Raw genomic sequence first — 17,437 nt, forward strand, 5'->3', positions numbered from 1 at the left:
GGATGCTGGAGGGGAAGGCTCCGAGGACGGCTCCTGGACTGGTCAGAAGCATTCAGGTTTTCTACCACAGTGTCCTTTTGATTCATTACTGTGTGATCTAGAAGCTGAGATATTGTCTGACAAGTTGATTCTGAGTCAGCATTTAAAAAAAAAAGAGTTTGAAAATGTTGAAGATGCATATTTGGGGTTCCTTTGCGTAGGAACACTTCTAATAATTGATGTTTTAAAAAACTGACTCCCTACACCCCAAGATTTGCTCATTCTGGAAAATATGCAAAACAGGGACAAGGCATTTTTTTTTAAAGTCAAATCCGTAATTCCACTTCCCAAGGATGAAAGCAGTACTTTTTTCAAGTTTTAAAAGTAGTCATTAAAAAAATAAAAATAAAAGTAATCACAGCTCCTGAATAGTTACGGAAGATTTTCTGCTGGGTGCATGCACTTCTGAGCAAGGCTGATGAAGGGGTCGGGGAGGCCAGCACTGCACAGGTCCCTGTGACAGCAGAGAGCCGGGGTGTGGAACGCCACCATCCTCGATGTCACCGTCACCCCCACCCCTGGGAAGTGCACCGCTGCAGGTCCCGATCTGGCCTAAACTGGGGTGGGAACCAGTGGCAGCTGCAGCCCCAGGGGGCAGGCCTTTACCATCAAAGAATGTGGAGTTTTGTGGGCAAAGAAGAGACTCCTTTCTGTGTGTTTGGTTTGTGTAACGCTGTAAAGTGAGTTCTTTACTTGCCCTGACTTCTGGTGGATTGGCCCATGGCCCCGGGGCCCCAGTGAGCATCTTCCCGCCAGCTTCTTTAAGAGGAACATGCTGTCCAAACCAGTTTGGTGCAGACTGTGCTCCACGGACTGGTGCCGATTCACACACTGTTGCTGGTACACAGTGAGATGAGCACCGGAATGCAAAGTGTTTAGAAACTTTTATGGCAATCCGACTTTGCTGTGACATTTTTATTACCTTTTGTAAAACTATCAGTCTGCAACAGATTGGAAATTAAAAAAAAAAAAAGCAACAAAATAAAACTGCCCTTCAGCACAGAGAATTTAGGAAGCACCACCCTAGACAACGCGGGTTGGAACTAAGGTCAGGGGCCAAGGGACCTCCGCCAGATCCTCGCAGCAGTGAAACAGGCGAGCACGCAGAGGCCATCGCAGAGGGCTATCTGCTCAACTCCTAGGGCCCAGCCCGGCCTGGCCGCAAGCTGACCACGTGACCTTTGGCATATCAGCTAGCTCAGGAACCCGGACCACCGATTCCTCATTCATAAAACAGCAACATCATTTGTGTTGTGCATAAACTAAACGAGATGAGATGAGATATACCCCAAAGCGGCAAGACCGTGGAAATAGGATAGAAGAGATCATCCTACTCTAAGCCCAAGTGAGCCCACTCCCATCTCAAACCCGAGGCATCCTGTTGTCCCACAGTGAAGACACAGCGAGAAATGAAGGAAGAAACGGACAAGGGCCTGGGGGCTCATGCGGGACTGTGGGCGGAGGGAGAGCCTTGCACCTGCGGGAAAGGCCGGGGCCGGAAGTCCCCGGGCACAAGCTAGAAAGGAGACCGTATGACAGGGCACACTAGGTGCTGTCTTGGTGGAGAGGGGGTTTAAAACTGCAGGGAGGTCACTGTCTGGCAGTTTGGATACCACTGTGATCATGGCCGAGAAGGGAAGCAAACATGGATTCAGACGGCCAGGACCCCTGGCTCCCTTGTGTCCGTCCAGGCCTCAGCTCAGCGACACCCAGATCACTTGGGGGTTTTAGCAAACATATGGGTTCTGGGCCATACCCTGGTATCAGTGGTTCAGGGGCTAGGGGAGGGACCAGGGATTCCCTAGTGATTCTGGGTTCAAGGTCAGGATCCTGGCTCAGACAAGTCTCTGAAGGAAGGAACAGAAACTGACTTCCCTCAGTCTGGCAACGGACCCCTATGGGCACCAGAAAGGGGCTGAGTCTTGGGGGTGGCAGTGTGTCTCCAAAGGGAAGAACGAATGTAGAAACAGAAGTCACAGAGGTAGCAGCCCATTAAACTCGGTCACCTTGAACCGGACCGCCCACCTCCCCTCTCCCCCAGCCTGCTTATGTGAAATATCCCAGATTGGACAACTGACTATGGGTTCTTCTACTGAGATGAGACCTCCGAGGCTGAAAGAAGCTAGATACCGATCTCTTTTCTCCTGCAGCCATTTTCACATTAAACACAAATGAGATGCAAGAGTGCTACTCAATACTCGGGAAACCCGATGTGAGGAGACGGTGGGCCCGGGACCCCAGCCATGAGACAAACACTCGGAGTCTAGGCTGGTTTGCCTTTTATTTACCCCCACTGGGGAGGGTAGAGGGAATGGGAACTCAGTGTTACTTCTCTTTCTTATCACCACACGATTCCTGCCAACACCAAGTGGCCAACATAGGCCGACTCCATTCACTATGTTCACCTGAAAGGCAGGTATTTAGGGTCAAGGTGGCCTGGTGTGGTCCACCAGAGCCCTGAGCTAATATCTGTCTGAAAATACTTGACAAAGAGCCTGCATGTCTCCTGTCTCACTGAGTGCACGCAAAGGTGGGGTGGCTTGATCCTTTTCTAGCTGTGTGACCTTGGGCAGATTACTTGACTCCTCTGAGGCTGTTTCCTTACCTGGGAAATGAAGGTAGTGAAAGCTCCCTCTAACGACTGTGGCATCACGAGGCAGCACTGAGAAGCACACAGAGCCTCACACAGCCCCTAGCTCAGAGCGGGGGCCAGCTGGGTGGAAGCTCGCCTTTCAGAATCGGCGATTCCAAAGACCCCAGTGGCCCAGTTTTGGCTTTTGCTGGATCGAGAGACTACTGTTTTTCTGCCAAGTTCTGCCAGCCAAACCCAACAGACGTCTTCCCGCTGGCCTGGTTTCCTATGTTTGCTCCCCAACGGGCTGGGGCTGGAGCTGCCCGGTGCTGTGGGAAAGCGAATCCGAGGGGAGCCCTGGCAGGGCGGCGCGCGGGAGGCTGAGGCCGTGCCGTGTAAACACTGCACTTAGCCGATGATGAAGTGTGTAAGCACCCCTCGGGTCCACAACTTACTCTGCCTGCAAAAACATTCATTTCCTTCTGAAATGTTTTGGTTGCTATAGTCCAGGATGGTGCCAGAAATCCTCTCAATCAAAACATTTAGCTCAGGAGCCCCGGGTAGACACAGGATGCACGGCTTTCTCAAGAGGACCAAGAAAGAGCAACCACAGAGGCCGGGAGAAGCTGGCAGTACCGACTCGGTCCTCGAGGGCTTCCTCCCGCCTCGGCTATGGCGCTGGGTCCAGTCCAGGTAAACTTGGACGAGGGGACAGTGACAGAGCCAAGGGGACACTTCAGGCCAAATTAGTCCCAGAGTCCATAAAGTACAAAGGTTGTGATGGTTCTTTAAATGGAAAACTTTTCTCTGTATCCTGAAACGCGTAACTCACGTTTTAGGTAATGTGAGCTTGGAGAGAAGTCTGAAGAGGGGTCCTCACGCTAAAGCTTTGCTTTGGATCCATTCCTGGGGAATAATTTAAAAGCTCCGGTCTGGGGTGGCAGAGGCCCCCGCCGAGTCCTGGCTTGGCCAGGGGGGCTGAGCGTTCCGGAGCAAGGGGTTTACGTCCAGGGAGCTTCCTTTTCCTCATCTATCTAAAGAAACAACAAAGCCCCGCTTCATGGGTTGGGTGGAACAGTGGCTGTCAAACTGACATGTGACCTCATTACAGTGGCACGTCTCCCACCAGACTGTCCTGTCACACAGCAAGGGCTCTCTAACCCTTTGTTAAATGAAAGGACACCTGCAAGTGCAGTCCACCCATCACAGGCTGTCAGAGCCGAAGGGACCTCGGAATCACTTACTCCTCACTCTATACACCCAGAACCAGAGGCCTTGTAAGTGTAACCACCTGCGTGGGTCGCTGTAGGTTAACTAGTGACGGACGATAGAGTTGGATTCGAAACGGGGGCTCCTGGATCAGAGGTGATAATGCCAACCACAGTAAGAGTAACCGCTAAGGTTTACTGAGAATATATTATGTGGCAGGACTTGCTCTCAGGGTTTCACTCAGAATAATTTCCAGAATCCTTGTAAAGACCCATTTTATGGATGACGCAACTGAGACTCAGGGAGGTTAAGCCGCTTGCCCCAAGTCACACAGCTGATCATCTGCAGAGATGGGGTCGGAACCCAGGGGTTTGGCTCCAGTGTCCATGGTCTTAACTGCTATGCTGCTTCGTATCATGGCATAGCACTGAAGGACTGAATTTGGAATCCCACAGTTCAAAGCTGCCTTGATCGAGCTGTGGAAGTTCCAGCTAAAAGCAATTTTTATTAATCTTAGGAAAATTAAGAGGCAAAGGGGCAGAGACGTGTGCCGCCCTCCTCTTGGATGCCAGCACGTCAGGTGAGACCCCAGAGATTACGCAGACTCAGAGCGGGTCGTTAGGTTATTACCCCCCACCCCCCGCCAATAACTGTTTTGCAGTCTGGGAGGATACAACCAGGAGAGGACCAAAACTCCAATTTTCCTGTGCAATTTTGCCAGCCTCCGGCTTCGGATCGCCACCCACCCCCCAGCGGTCCTCCCACCAGTCTCACCAGCCCTTCAGGTGATGGGCTATCCCACCTCCGCCTCTCCACCAGGCGGGCATCACGCTGACCACCGGGCACCAATGCACAACCAGCAAAGCTCTCCCTCTGACTCTTAGTTCCATCTCCAAACCGCTACAAGCACTCCCCACCGAGACAGCAGTACCGTTTCAAACATTATCCCCCAAAGGGACGCTCTAAAGCCAAAGAAGAAAACGGCTGTAACACAGAGGTACAAACGCAAGGTGACGGAGTCCCCGCGGGGCCGGGCTACCCACCACGTCCGGCGCCTTCTGGATCTGCGAGGCCAGCTGGAGAGAGTGGTTGGCCGACGAGAGCTGCTCCCTCAAGGTCTCCGCCTCTCTCTGAGCCACCTCTGCCCTCTGAAGGAAATGAAAAGGGTGGAAAGAGAAAGCACATCCAGTTTAACAACTGACAATTATTACAAGAACATTCATCAATTCATGCCTGACTGACTATAATTGATTTTCCTAAACACTCAACCTAATAAATGCTAGAAAAAAACACAGAATGTGATGGATTTTTATTTTAAACAGTACAAGGAAGAAATAATTGAGCGATTATGACAGTAATTTAACGCTAGGAGCAAGGAATCCCCTGCTGATACTAGCGCTCCGGCCCACTGAATTTCCCAGACTGAACAAATACGAGTGGAAATGGAGTCTTTTGATTCAATTTCTTTCTATTCTCATAGACCAAGAAGATTTTATTGCAGGATTACTCCTGGGAGTAATTCTCACGGGTAAACAGTGGATTAAAGACACTCTGGCCATTCTCCTCCTAAAAACACGCACAATGTTGTGGTTGTTTTCCCCCAGCAAAGTATTTCCATAAACGTACAGGGTGTAAATGCCACTTCTTTTGTGAGGACCAGGCTTATTTCAACACATTTAACCCTTCGCCCGACAAAGTTTTCTAATGCTGAGGTGGGCATTTCCAGCCAGCCAGGCCAATGTGGGGCCCCTGGGGGGTGGGGACCAACAGAGCCGCCCGTGGGAAGGAGGCTGCATGAGAAAGGAGTGGGTGCTGCTGTCACTTGCTGTAATTCTCGGACAAGGAAACCAGCGCCACTGGATGGCAAACCAGGATTTCCCACTGGACGTCGAGAATTGTCACTCCGGTGTTCGCTGCCTGAGAGGGACCGTGGTGCACTGGGCAGGAGCTGGGCACCTGGGACCAGGGGGACCAGGGCAAGTTACCCAACTAAGCTCACTAAGCTTCCACTTTCCCATCTGTAAGATGGGAACACCGTCTCCCTCTCAGGGACCTTGTGAGGATTAACACCAAGAAGGGCCCTTGTTCAGAAGTGTCTTATTCGTATGCTGGTCCTGACTTTACAAATTATGATTGAGACGAAACTCAAAAGATGGGTAGGAAGCAGTAGTAAATTGATGCTGGGCAGGCGGACTGAGGAGTGATTGCTGCTCCTTTCCACCAGACTTAGGTTCTGCTCCTAGCAAAGATGAACGAGAAAGGCCTGGCTGAGTAAGTCTTAAGTGATTCTGTGATGGTAGTGAGGATCTATCTGCTCTGCATACAGACAAATTAGGATATTTCTAACAGCAGCTACCCCGGCCCAGGAGGGTGCTGGTGGCCACCTGCCCTGCTTCTCCAGGAGCTCTGGGAATTGCACTCCATCTAATTCACACAGTGCCCGACTAGGCCTGTCTGTGCCCAAGCAGCCGCCTCCCACCCTCTCGGCTGCAAATAGTTGAGAGGCCTGTCCGTCAGGAAAGGTGGTGATGTCCCCGGCATGGCGGAGACGACAGGGGTGATTTCTGGCTCATGCTAACTGCAGGAGAGTCTCCCCTTCAGTGAGAAAGATTTCCCCCAGTTTATTCCCAGATGAGCCACTGCACGTTTTTCTGATAATCAAGTCATGTCACTGAAAAGTTTACCGTTCCCTTTCTAGCCAGCGACACTTTGGGACATAAAATCTCCATGGCTCTGCCAGGAATAAGGTGGCATCTTTCTAATCTCTCCGACTAGGAAAAATATGTCTTAGCCTGGTGGAGAAGAGGTCTGGTAGCAGCTGATGGGGCAGCACCCCTCCCCCGCCCCATCCTGCCTGCTGACTCTGGCGGTGAAGTGTTCCAGAAGCCCCTGGACTGGGGCAGGCTGGGCAGGGGGGTCACGGCCAGGACCTCGGAGCTCTTGGGAGCTGAACTGCTGTCTCCTCAAAGGCCGATGGCTCGCAGAACAAGGGCCTGAGCTGTTGATGATTCCATCCTCGGTCTGCATAATTCCTCTGGAGCTTCTGCACTTTCTTGTTTCCAGGTTCACGGACAGTCATTCTGTGGCCTACCCGTGCTGGTCACAGCCTTCGATCACATTTGGCTTGACTGGGCTACTTCATTGCAACTTCTAGATTGCCCAGGATTTTTATTGTTTATTTAGGCTTTTGAAGCTGAGTACAGCAAAACCAAAACAAAATGAGTTGAAGTGGTTTGTGCTGCTAAACATGCACAAGCAGAACAACTGAAAACAAAAACAGGCCTGAGAGCCGGTGAAGGAGGGAGCGGGGACCGGATGCCGTAGCTGCTGGGGTGACTTCGTCTCTGTGGTTGTAAACGGAGCCCCACTGTCGGCAGCTGAAGTGGAAAAAGCAGTGCGGTGCTGGGTTGACTCCACGGTATCACTTGTTTCTGGGTCTCCCATCTTCCTAAGGACCCCAGTCCAACCGGAAGAAGTTGTGTTTCTAGAACTAGAATCAACGATGGGAAGGGGAAGCTCCGGCGCTGGTGTCTGATCTGGACCCCCAGACACGGAGCCGTGGCTGCCTTGAGACACCTCGTTTCTCGTTTCTATCGATGCCTGCACTCCCTCCCCCATCCCTGCAGAGGCAGAGTCTGGGGATCCAGGCCAGGGTTCCGGCGGGCGGCCGGCGGCATCCCGGGTGCGGCTCAGTGGCCATCCGGTGGCGAGAACGGAGCCTGGCCCAGCCTGAGCTGCTCTCTGAGGGTTCTCTTGCTGGCTGTGGCTTACTTTCTGCCTTTTTCTGAGAAGGGAGGGTAGATGCTGGAAACATCAAGGAGAGGAGAGGGGAGAGCACGTGGATGAATGAGGGTACTGCTTTGCATCTTGGTGGTAACTCTGACCACAGAGATAGAAAGGGCCGCCCTGCAGGACGACTGAGGACCAATGAGATGACATAAGCCGGGTGCCTAGCACTGCCTGCCATGTGGTGACAGGTGCCCAGGGAATAATAATGATAATAATGATAATAATAATAATGATAATGATAATAATAATAATAATAATAATAATAATAATAATAATAATAATAATAATACTGCCTCAAGTGGCCATTAGTCTTTTTTTTTTACCTTCAAACAAGGAAAATTTTCAAATTTAAAATCTTAAAATTTTTAGGGAAAAATTACTAGACTGTAGCCTGTCTTCAGGTTAAACTCCAGCTCCCAGGAAGACAGGAAGCCGTGGGAGACACCGTGTCTCAAGAATTCTTCTGTTAGTCAAGCCAGCACAGGGCACACAACACTGGCCGGCCCAATGGCCCAGCTGAGCCTCGCATCTTGGGCAGGGCAGCCCGAGCAGTGGGCCCACGTTTGTTGCCTTGTTCAAGAGGAAGGCCCAGGAGAGGCAGGGGAGGAATGGAGGAGCACACAACAGAATGTGAATTCAGGATGCAGACAGCTAATTCCACACCTTAAAGTCTGACAGATCCCATTCGTGAAACGTGGGACCGCAGTGCCAGGTGGGGCACAGAGGAGGCAAAGGCAGAGCCTCAGGTGGCTACAGCCAGCAGGGGGCACTGGTGAGGCCGGTCACAGCCCAGCCTGGAACGTGGGCCCCAAACGCTATAGGGCAGATTGTCCCCGGTTTACTCATTTTAGATAAGGCTTTGAGGCTCTTGGTTTTGCATGGTGATGAGGGGAGGGAGTCTCTGATCCAGCCTTCTGCCCAACCTGGCCCTAGGCTTTGTCTCTTGTCCCCTGTGTATGTGTGGCCATGAGGACCCAGGCTCAGGGACACCAGAGATGAGCCTGTTCCTCCAGTGACGTAGCAGCCATGTGAGCTGGCAAAGGGCTGTGCCCCCAGGGGTCCCCACGGCCTCCAAGTGGGACGTGGCTAGGCTGTCCCTCCCATGTTACCTACGGCTGCTGGAGCAAAGTACCACAAATTTAGTGGATTAAAACAACACAAATTTATCATGGCCCAGTTCTGAGGTTGGAAGTCCGCTATGGGACCCCCTGGGGTAAGATCAAGGTGGTGGCAGGGCTGGTCCCTCTTTGGGGCTCTGGGGGAGACTCTCTTCTCTTGCTGTTTCCAGCTTCCAGGGGGCTCTCCGCATCCTTTGGCTTGTGGCCCCTTCTTGCACCATCAGAGCCTGCAGTGGCCCGTCAAATCCTTCTCCCATCACATCACTCTGACACCCTTTTCTGCCTCCCTCTCTGCAACTAAAGACCCTGGTGATTCCAGAGAGATGACCTGCATAATCCCAGGGAATCTCCCATCTCAGCAGACTGACAGCCTTAATTCCACTTGCAGGTAAGTGGACACATTCCCAGGTTGTAGAGACTGGGATGTGGATATCTTTGGAGGCCTTTCTTCGGCCACCATCATCCTCCTCCAGGACAAGTAACACCACATTTGGACCATTTCCAGGAGAAAGCAAGCTCTCCTCGGGGACGACCCCTCGATCTGCTCCCTGCAGGGTCCAGGGTTCTGGAGGGAGAGACAAGGGGAGCAAGACTGCAAAGACCAACCAACGACCTCCCAAAGGAACAGACCCATCGCTTTGGAAAGTGCACAGCTAACTTCGGTCCTCCTTCCCAAGCAACCCACACACACAACTCCAGAGGACAGACAGGACCCAGAGGTGGCCCTGCTCAGTGACGCTGCAGGAGGGATGTCAGAAGTGCCTACCAAAAACCTGATCCCCACGCGTCCCAAGGTGGCCCCGTGCTGGTGCCTGACGCCCTGTGTAGACTCACTGCCTGTGCTTCTGGGGGACTTGATGGGTATTGATTTGGATTTCTTTTCTCAGGTCGGCCAGACTGAAAGCTGGAGCTACACCAACACCACCCTCATAGACGCCAAGTGTCACAGCCTGCTGACTGCTGAGTCACGAATTCAGAAAAGCCAGAAGAGCAAATTCCCTATGTCCTCCTGCCACAGAGGCCTTCCATGGGTGGCTCAGCGGCCCCCTCCAGGCCTTGCTGGGAGCCCAATTTATTACATGGGGGAACCAAGGTTCCTAGGAGACCCAAGGAGTAACGAATGTGGCTCGTCCAGTGCAAAGGGTCCTCAAGGCTCGGCCAGGTGAAACCAGCCCTTCCTCAGCACCTCCAAGGTGTCAGCATGGATGAGCTGACCCCAGGTGGGCCTGCTCGAAGCAGATGCTCAAAACACTTGCTGCACACATGGGACTTTGGTGGGTGGGTAATGTCACAGGGGCATGAACTGTCACCTCTGTCTATAGAAGGGAACGGGCGTGTGGAGACTGGGGGCTTCCACAGGGCCATCTGGGTGGGAAATGGGAGATCTGGGCAACCCCAGTCATCCGGCCCCATCGGAACACAGAAACCTTGGTCAGTGTTCTTCTTCCTTCTAGTTCTTTCTGCTCTTTGCATTTTTCTCTACACTTGGCTCCTTTCCCTCGGTCAGCTATTCCAATGAGCTTCAGCCTGAAGGGTCTTCCGCTGAGGCAGCCTCCTTGGCAAGACTCAGGCAGATTAGCAAGAGAGGGACCGCTAGGGAAAGGGCTGCCCCCCGCCTCCACTGCAGCTCTGGGTCCCCGTGACGGGGTTCCCTGCAGTTGGAGAGTGTGCAAAGTTATGGCTTCTTCCGAAGCCTCAAAAGCTCTGAACCTTCACTGTCACCAATTAAGACAGTATTGACAAGAGCGCCTTGAAGTGAACAAACAGGTGTAAATGAGACCTGGCCCTAACTGTCAGCCGTTGACTCTCTTCTGCGATTCCGCAATAGAAACAAGTACTTTAACAGTAAGATAGAGCTTCAGGTCTCAGCAGAACGTTCCAACCATAAACCCAGTGCAAAAATGTTATATGCCAGTGAGCTAGTAAATTGCTCCTCCTGGGGCTCTCCCCTGATGGGAAAGGCGGCTGAACCAGATGTCTGGCTGCGCCCACCCCGACATGCGGCTCCTGGTACCCCTCCTGCTGCCCGGCCGCCTCCGCCTCATCCTCCGCTGGGACTGCCTCACTTTGGGCCCGCGGCGCCCCTGCCCTGATGCATCACAACAGCTGCTTACTGCTCCCCTGGCTTTCCACTCCCATCCATTCTCCGATGTTTTGCCAGATCCTTCTAGAACTCATCTGATGTCTCCCTCCTGCCTGTGATTCTCCACTGTTCTCAGGATGACCCCCCCCCCCACCGCCTCCCGGCCCCAAACCTGGCTGGATCCACTCCTCTGGGCCTACCTTCCCGCTTTAGCTTGACGGAATGGCCTGGAACACCCTGGGCTCACAGCACCCTTCCGTAAAGGCCCTTCCTCGCCTGCCTGGAAGCTGTCCTCCTCCCTGCACCCCCGGGGAGATTTTCTCCTCGTTGAGTCATCCTGGGTGACCCGCTGAGTCATCTGGTCCAGCCCCTCTTTGTGTTTGCTCGGCAGCGTCTGATCTTCCATCTCATCCTCTCAGCCAGGGCTGGCCGGCATCTACCCGCACAGCTTTGGCACGGGGAGCTCACTCCCTCTGAGGCACCTTCAGGCATCTCTGGAGAGTCACTATTGAGAGCAAGCTTCTGTGTTGGGAGTGAGTTCCCTCCCACCAGCCTTTGCACTCAGTCATGAAAAAGCTCGGCCCCTTCCCTGCCCAGCCCTGGAGAATTACAACGTCCACCCTAGGCCTTCCCCTTTCTAATCTCTTAACATTCCAAGTTCCCGATAGGCCAAGTCCCTCTGTCTTCTTTCCCTGCTCACCAAAGATCAGGAAATGTCCCCAGACCTCCTGGTTTCTTCTTTGTGAGGGTCCCTTCCCTATCCTGGCCGTGGAGTGGACCCTGCATGCACTCCAGGTGCCTGCTTGCTTTCTAGTGTGTCTGGTTTCCAGGATAAATGATCATTCCCCGGGCATGGAGTAATGGCTGCGGACTGGTGCGGAAACACCACCTCCTTCATTCCAGAAACTGCTTCTATTAATGCAGCCTGAGGTTGCATTAATTTCTTCTGGCAGCCACATCAGGCTATTAACTCACCCTGAGTGGCTGCCTGGACTCTCCGGAACCTCCCCCCACGCCCACCACGCTGGTATCTCCCTAGGGCAGGGCTTTCTAATTCTCCCTCCCCATCTGTGCTCCTTTAGCAACTACAGAACATGTACTGAAGCACCTACTTTCAGGCATTTTACCTCTAATCCTCAAAACAATCTCGGAAAGGAAGGACAGGCAGGCCTCGTTTTATGGCGCTGACTTTGCTGTGCTTCGCCGGTATTGTACTTCTTACAAATGGAAGGTTTGTGGCAACCTTGTGTTGAGCAAGTCTGTTGGCGCTATGTTTCCAACAGCATTATTTTAAAATTAAGGTATGTACATTGTTTTTTAGACACAATGTCACTGCACACTTAACAGGCGACAGTGTGTGTAAATGTAACTTCTATATGCCCCGGAGGCCAAAAAAATCTATGTGGTCCTTACTCTGCTGTGGTGTCTGGAACCCAAAATACCGCCAAGGTCTGCCTGTACTAGTTAGTTATCAACCCCTCCCTCCCTTTCTCTCCGACATTAACACATTTTAAAAAATTAAAAACATTTAAGTATGTTAAATCCCAGCACGTAAAGTATACCATCTCGACCATTTTTTAAGTATACGTTTTAAAGGAGTGTCAGGAGGGTCACATCGTTGGGCAGCTCCTCTCCAGAACCTGCTCATCTTGCAAAACGGAAACTCTCCCCTTAAATGACTCCCCACCCCACCCCCCGGCCCTGGACACCCATCCTTCTAGTCCCCGTCTCTACGAATTCGACAACGCTAGGGACCTCACCTAGGTGGAATCACGCAATATTTGTTTTTTGCCTTCTTTTTCTGTTTCTGCTCCTTAACAGAGAGGAACCCCTTTCAGTATCTGTGACTGGCTTAATTTTCCTTAGCATCATGTCTGCGAAGTTCAGCTTTCTATTTTTTGTTTTTTAAAGAAGTGTAAGTAGTTAAGAGACTTGTCCAAGAACACACAGCCAGGAAGTGCCAGGCGGGGACCCGAACCAGCGGTCACTTTGGAGGCGGCCCCTTTCTCCAGGGTGCTGCCTGGTGTCTCTGAGGACACTGGTCCACCAAGCGGCCCGCAGCACATCAGCTCTGCCAAACGTCCTCAGTGCCTGGGAACTGACTGGAGCCCGTGCGCTTGATACACGCGGAATAAGGCGGTCTGCTTAATAGACCAGAGTTCACTCCTAAGTGCCATCCAAAGGGGAGGCAGGCCGGGGACTGGCCTGGGGGTAGAGAGCGGGTGAGTGGAAATTTGAGAAACGCAAATAACAATTGTGTGACAGAGAAGGTTAACTTTTTCCCGTAACTACTTCTGAGTCTCCACAAAGTTGAGTGGAGCCCCTTAAGTAAGAACAAAGGGGCCAAAGTAAATGACTTCAGCAAATAAAGGTAAGTAAGTGCTTAGGCTCCTGGGTGAGGGGGTGGAGCAGAAGCAGCGCTTCAGGACCTGCAGCTGAAAGAGGGTCTTTGGGAAAGGAGCCTCCAGCTCTGTCCCTGTTTCTGTGCGGGAAAGAGGACAGGCTCCAGGCCTGGCTGTGCCACCTGCCGGCCTGCAGCCTTAGTTTCCTCCCCTCTAAGATGGGAACTGTGAGCACGCCGACCTCAGTGGGCTGCGGGGGGGTTTTGGTGACTCGGTCTGTGTGAAGCGCTCAGGACAGAGCCAGGCACAGAATCAGTGACTGGGGAATTGTCAGCTCTTCTTCCTCTGACCAGCCTGGCTCCCTGACAGAGAGGCCACCTCAGGTGACTCGGTGCACGCATCTCTACTGAGCACCCCCCACGGGCCAGGCCCAGGACACTCGGGGACGAGTCTGAGTGGGTCCCACCAAACCCACAGTCTTTCTCAAAGAGAGGAATCCACATGTGCCATGATCGCTCTTATGCATAAACTGACTCATATTTCAGGCAGGCCTGAGGATCTCTTCACGGGCCAAAGAACGCGCAGGGGTGCTCTTTCCTGAGCGTCCGCCGGAGTCTTGTTAGTGATGCTGGGCAAGGCCCAGGAGCCCCGTGGGACCCTCGCAAGGTGGAAAGTGGGGACCAAGGATCCAAGAAGGCTTTTCATCCCATGGGGGGGGGCCACCTGAGGTGAACTGCTATGCTTCCCTGTGCTCGTGGCGCCCCCGATGTCAAACTGAGTGGGGAGAGGCCACCCTAGCCCGGGGCCTCCTGGGGCTGAGACACGACCCAGCTCTGGCTGCTTCTCCCCGAAAAGAAATAGAATGAAAGGGGAGACCCTTTTCTTTTCAGAGCAGTAGCACCATTTGCTGAAGTAAAATGTTTTCCTGTTTTCCAGAGTCCTTGGGGAAGGGGCGGGGTGGGGGGGGCGCTCTGCAGGGTGGCCGAATTTTCCAGGCGGCTAAGTGTTTAGAGCCAGTCGATACCGTGTGCCTGTCTTTGTGCCGGACATGGTGTGTGTGTGTGGGGGGGTATTTTGTGCAAAGCGCTGTGGTGCCTAAGTGTCAGCCAAGAGGGGGCTGTCGGCTGGCAGCCCTCCCCAGAGCAAGCGGCTTCAACCCACTAGGAGGCAGAGATACAGACGCTGCCACAGGGTAATGCGTTGGTATGATCTCTACAGCATGGCGGCTGTCACCGGAACAGAACTGGAGATTTAAAAGCTGGATTAAGGAAAAGAAGCAGCTTTCACCACGGGATGTCTGAGATGCTGGGACCACATCAGAGACTCTCCCAAGGAAATCATGCCTGGGACTTTTCATGGATTTCTCATGACGCCACAAAGAGTGTCAACATCCACAGTCGTGCGTGAAAAGTACAAGACTAAGTGGCCTCCTGACTTGGAAGCACCTGCCGAGACGTCAGAAGCTACGCCTGAAGCCATCAAATGTCCTACCTGGTTTGCTCTTTCAAGGTCCGTCATGATCATTTCAATTTCGTCGGCCCTGGGAAGGCGAGAGGGAGAGAGCAGGTTAGTCAGCAGCGAGGCAGGCTCGGGGGGACTGTGGGTCCGAACTGGGCAGGGGACCAGCAGGCACTCAGGCTAGGCAGGGTCCCTGTGTTGGGGGAGAGAGGGGCCACGCAGACCTGCGAGGGGCCACTGCCACCCATCAGGAGGAGGTGGGCTGGCATCAGGAGGAGAGCCAGCTCACCCTTGAGGGGTGCCCACTCCCTTTGGGGAGGTGGTGCATCCTGCAGAGAGAGCAGACAGAGCTCTGAGCAGAGTGCTCTGGAAAAACAGGGGAGGCAGAGATGAGTTCTCCTTTGAAGAAGGAGGAAATCAGGAAGCATTCAGAGGAGGTGATGTGTGAACTGGGTTTTGAAGGATAAGTAGAAGTTTGCCAGGACACAGAGATCAGTGAGGAGGTGGTGGGAGGTGGCTGAGGATGAGAATGCCGGCTGGGGACTCTGTGGTCCATGTTAGACACCACCTGGGTCCCCCCTCACCCAGCCTGGTCACACACAAGGGTTTCTAGGTGCTTTTTATTCTTTTTCTTTCTCTTTTTTTTCCTGTTCTGAAAGTACTTTCTTGAATAATTTGAAGGCAAAGATATGCTTCCAACATACAACATCATGGGAGAGAAAGGAATGCTCAGAGTTCTGTTGAGAAGGACACAGTCGATTCCAAAAGTCTGGCAGGTTTGAACAGAACACCCAGGGAAGTCAATGGCAGCAGACAGGTCCTGATGACAGCCCCTGTCTGGAGGCCAAGGCCGAGACTTGCTGCCTGAGGAGGGTTCAGCCCACCCAAGGGAGAGAGGATGGAATGTTACAGCCACAGATCCGCTGGGGTGGGGGGCGGGTGCAGGGCCCCCTCCTACTGGGACTGCCTCAGTTCACACTCCACATTGACCTGGGCTCACTCTGCAGCCTGGAGGGCTCAGTCCTGCTCCCATCCTTCCTCCAACCCTCCCAGGGGCTCCATCTTAGGAAGCAGCACAGACCCCCCACCATGCCTCCAGTCTGTTATGTCTCCTCCATCCCTGGTGCCGCACAGGGCTTGGCACTGAGTTGGAGGCCAGAACCCCAAACGCAGCCCATCCTGCCAGTGACGGGCGAGTCTACCCCTTAAGGCAGCTCAAAGGTTCTCCTGTCCCCTAGACCTGCTTCTCTGGTCCTAACCACCCACCCTTAATATCGAGAGTGGGACAACTACTCAGGACCCCGCTGGTCTGGTTTTGCTATCTGCTGTGCCCTTCGACCCCAAGGCTTTTAACTGCACCCTGCGATTTGAGGCAATCTTATCAACTCCCAGCAGCCCCAACGGGGTAACAGATGCCTGCGATCAGGTTCACTGATCACTGTATCTGTTTGAAACAGTATCCTGCCTTCAGACCAGTCTGAGAAAAGTCCAAAACAACTCATAAAGTGGCCTGCTTAACTGAAGCTGTTTAGGATGACTTGGTGAAGCAGGCAGCATCTCTAAGACAAACACCCAAACTGGGCCCCGCAGTGACATGCTGGGTGCCAGAGGGTGTGCTGGGGGGCAGCTTAAATTACAAAACATCTCACTGCACCATCTCAAATGGAAACCTCCAAGATCTCAGAGAGAAACTGCTGTGCCACGGAAAACACGGTCCAGTGACTCCAGGGGTAAAACAATCATCGACAGTGTGAAGGTCTCCAACGTGACAGAAAAGGGCACCTGACACTCTGGACAGGAAGCTCTCCTGACAACTCGCTGATGGAGTGCCAAACATCATTGCGTACGAGAGGAGAGAAAAAGTTAACAACCCTCTCTTAAGCAAATCACAAGTTTAAAAAAATTTTTTTTTTTTTTGTGGCAGTGGGAGGTAATCTGACTGATTGGACAGAGGTACTGGGAATTGAACCCAGGACCTGATGTGAGCTACGCATGCGCCCTACCACTGAGCTATACCCTCACCCAAATTAATTTTTTGGGTTTTTTTTGGTGGGGGGAGAAGAGGAGGTAATTAGGTTTGTTTGTTTGCTTATTTACTTTAATGGAGGTACTGGGGATTGAGCCCAGGACCTCGTGCATGGCAAGCATGCCCTCTACCACTGAGCTACACCCTCCCCCATCAGATCATAATTTTTAAATGCAGCTCTGAACTTTAATCAAAGGTTATTCACCACATATTTACAAAGTCCAGATTGACACAGCAAACCTGCTGGCTGCCAGCATCATTCATGCACTCACTCCCTCGGTCCGTGAGCATTTCCAGCACCTACAAGCTTCTTGGTTCCGGGCACAGGCAGACAGGGAGCCCACAGAGCCTGCCAGGGTCGCCTGTTTACAGGATCGGGGAGCTGGTGGCTGCAGAACCTGGCAGGTAGACGGGGAATGGTCTGGGCTGGGGGAGCACAGACCCCGAGCACGTGCTTTGATGAAGGTTTCCCTAATCTCTCCTGTTGCGTCCTCCAGGAGTCCTTTCATTTTTCTTTAATTCTTTCTTTCTGGCTAATTTATCTCATCATCCAGATATTTCTCCTGCTCTGTTTGGGTCTCCCGTTATCTGGATGTTGTTCACGTGTCTACTTCCATCTTCCATGTTGTCCAACCTTTCTTTCCACCTGCTGTGCCCTGGTCCTTTCCTGCTGCCTTCTGGACGGGTCTTCCACCTGAGCCACCTGAGCTGTGCTCACCTTGTAACTGATGTCGGCTCTTCTGGTCCTGAGTTCAGTTAGTCTGTGCTTCATATATGTCATTTCCGCTCCATTATTAAATT

General features: G+C 52.6%; 1 protein-coding gene across 13 annotated transcripts in view; it reads right to left on the reverse strand.

Moving 5' to 3' along the window:
• CUX1 (cut like homeobox 1) overlaps positions 1–17,437 on the reverse strand; it is a 354,203-nt gene that overhangs the window by 78,574 nt on the left and 258,192 nt on the right. For all 13 annotated transcript variants that reach the window (XM_032459637.1, XM_032459636.1, XM_032459635.1 and 10 more), the window contains 2 exons: positions 14,644–14,692; positions 4,864–4,968 (listed from right to left, as the gene is read on the reverse strand). In XM_032459637.1, the coding sequence (XP_032315528.1) occupies positions 4,864–4,968; positions 14,644–14,692 (154 nt within the window). The remainder of the gene's footprint in view (positions 1–4,863; positions 4,969–14,643; positions 14,693–17,437) is intronic.

Source organism: Camelus ferus, chromosome 18 (genome assembly GCF_009834535.1).
Source record: "Camelus ferus isolate YT-003-E chromosome 18, BCGSAC_Cfer_1.0, whole genome shotgun sequence".
Taxonomy (NCBI): Eukaryota; Metazoa; Chordata; class Mammalia; order Artiodactyla; family Camelidae; genus Camelus; species Camelus ferus.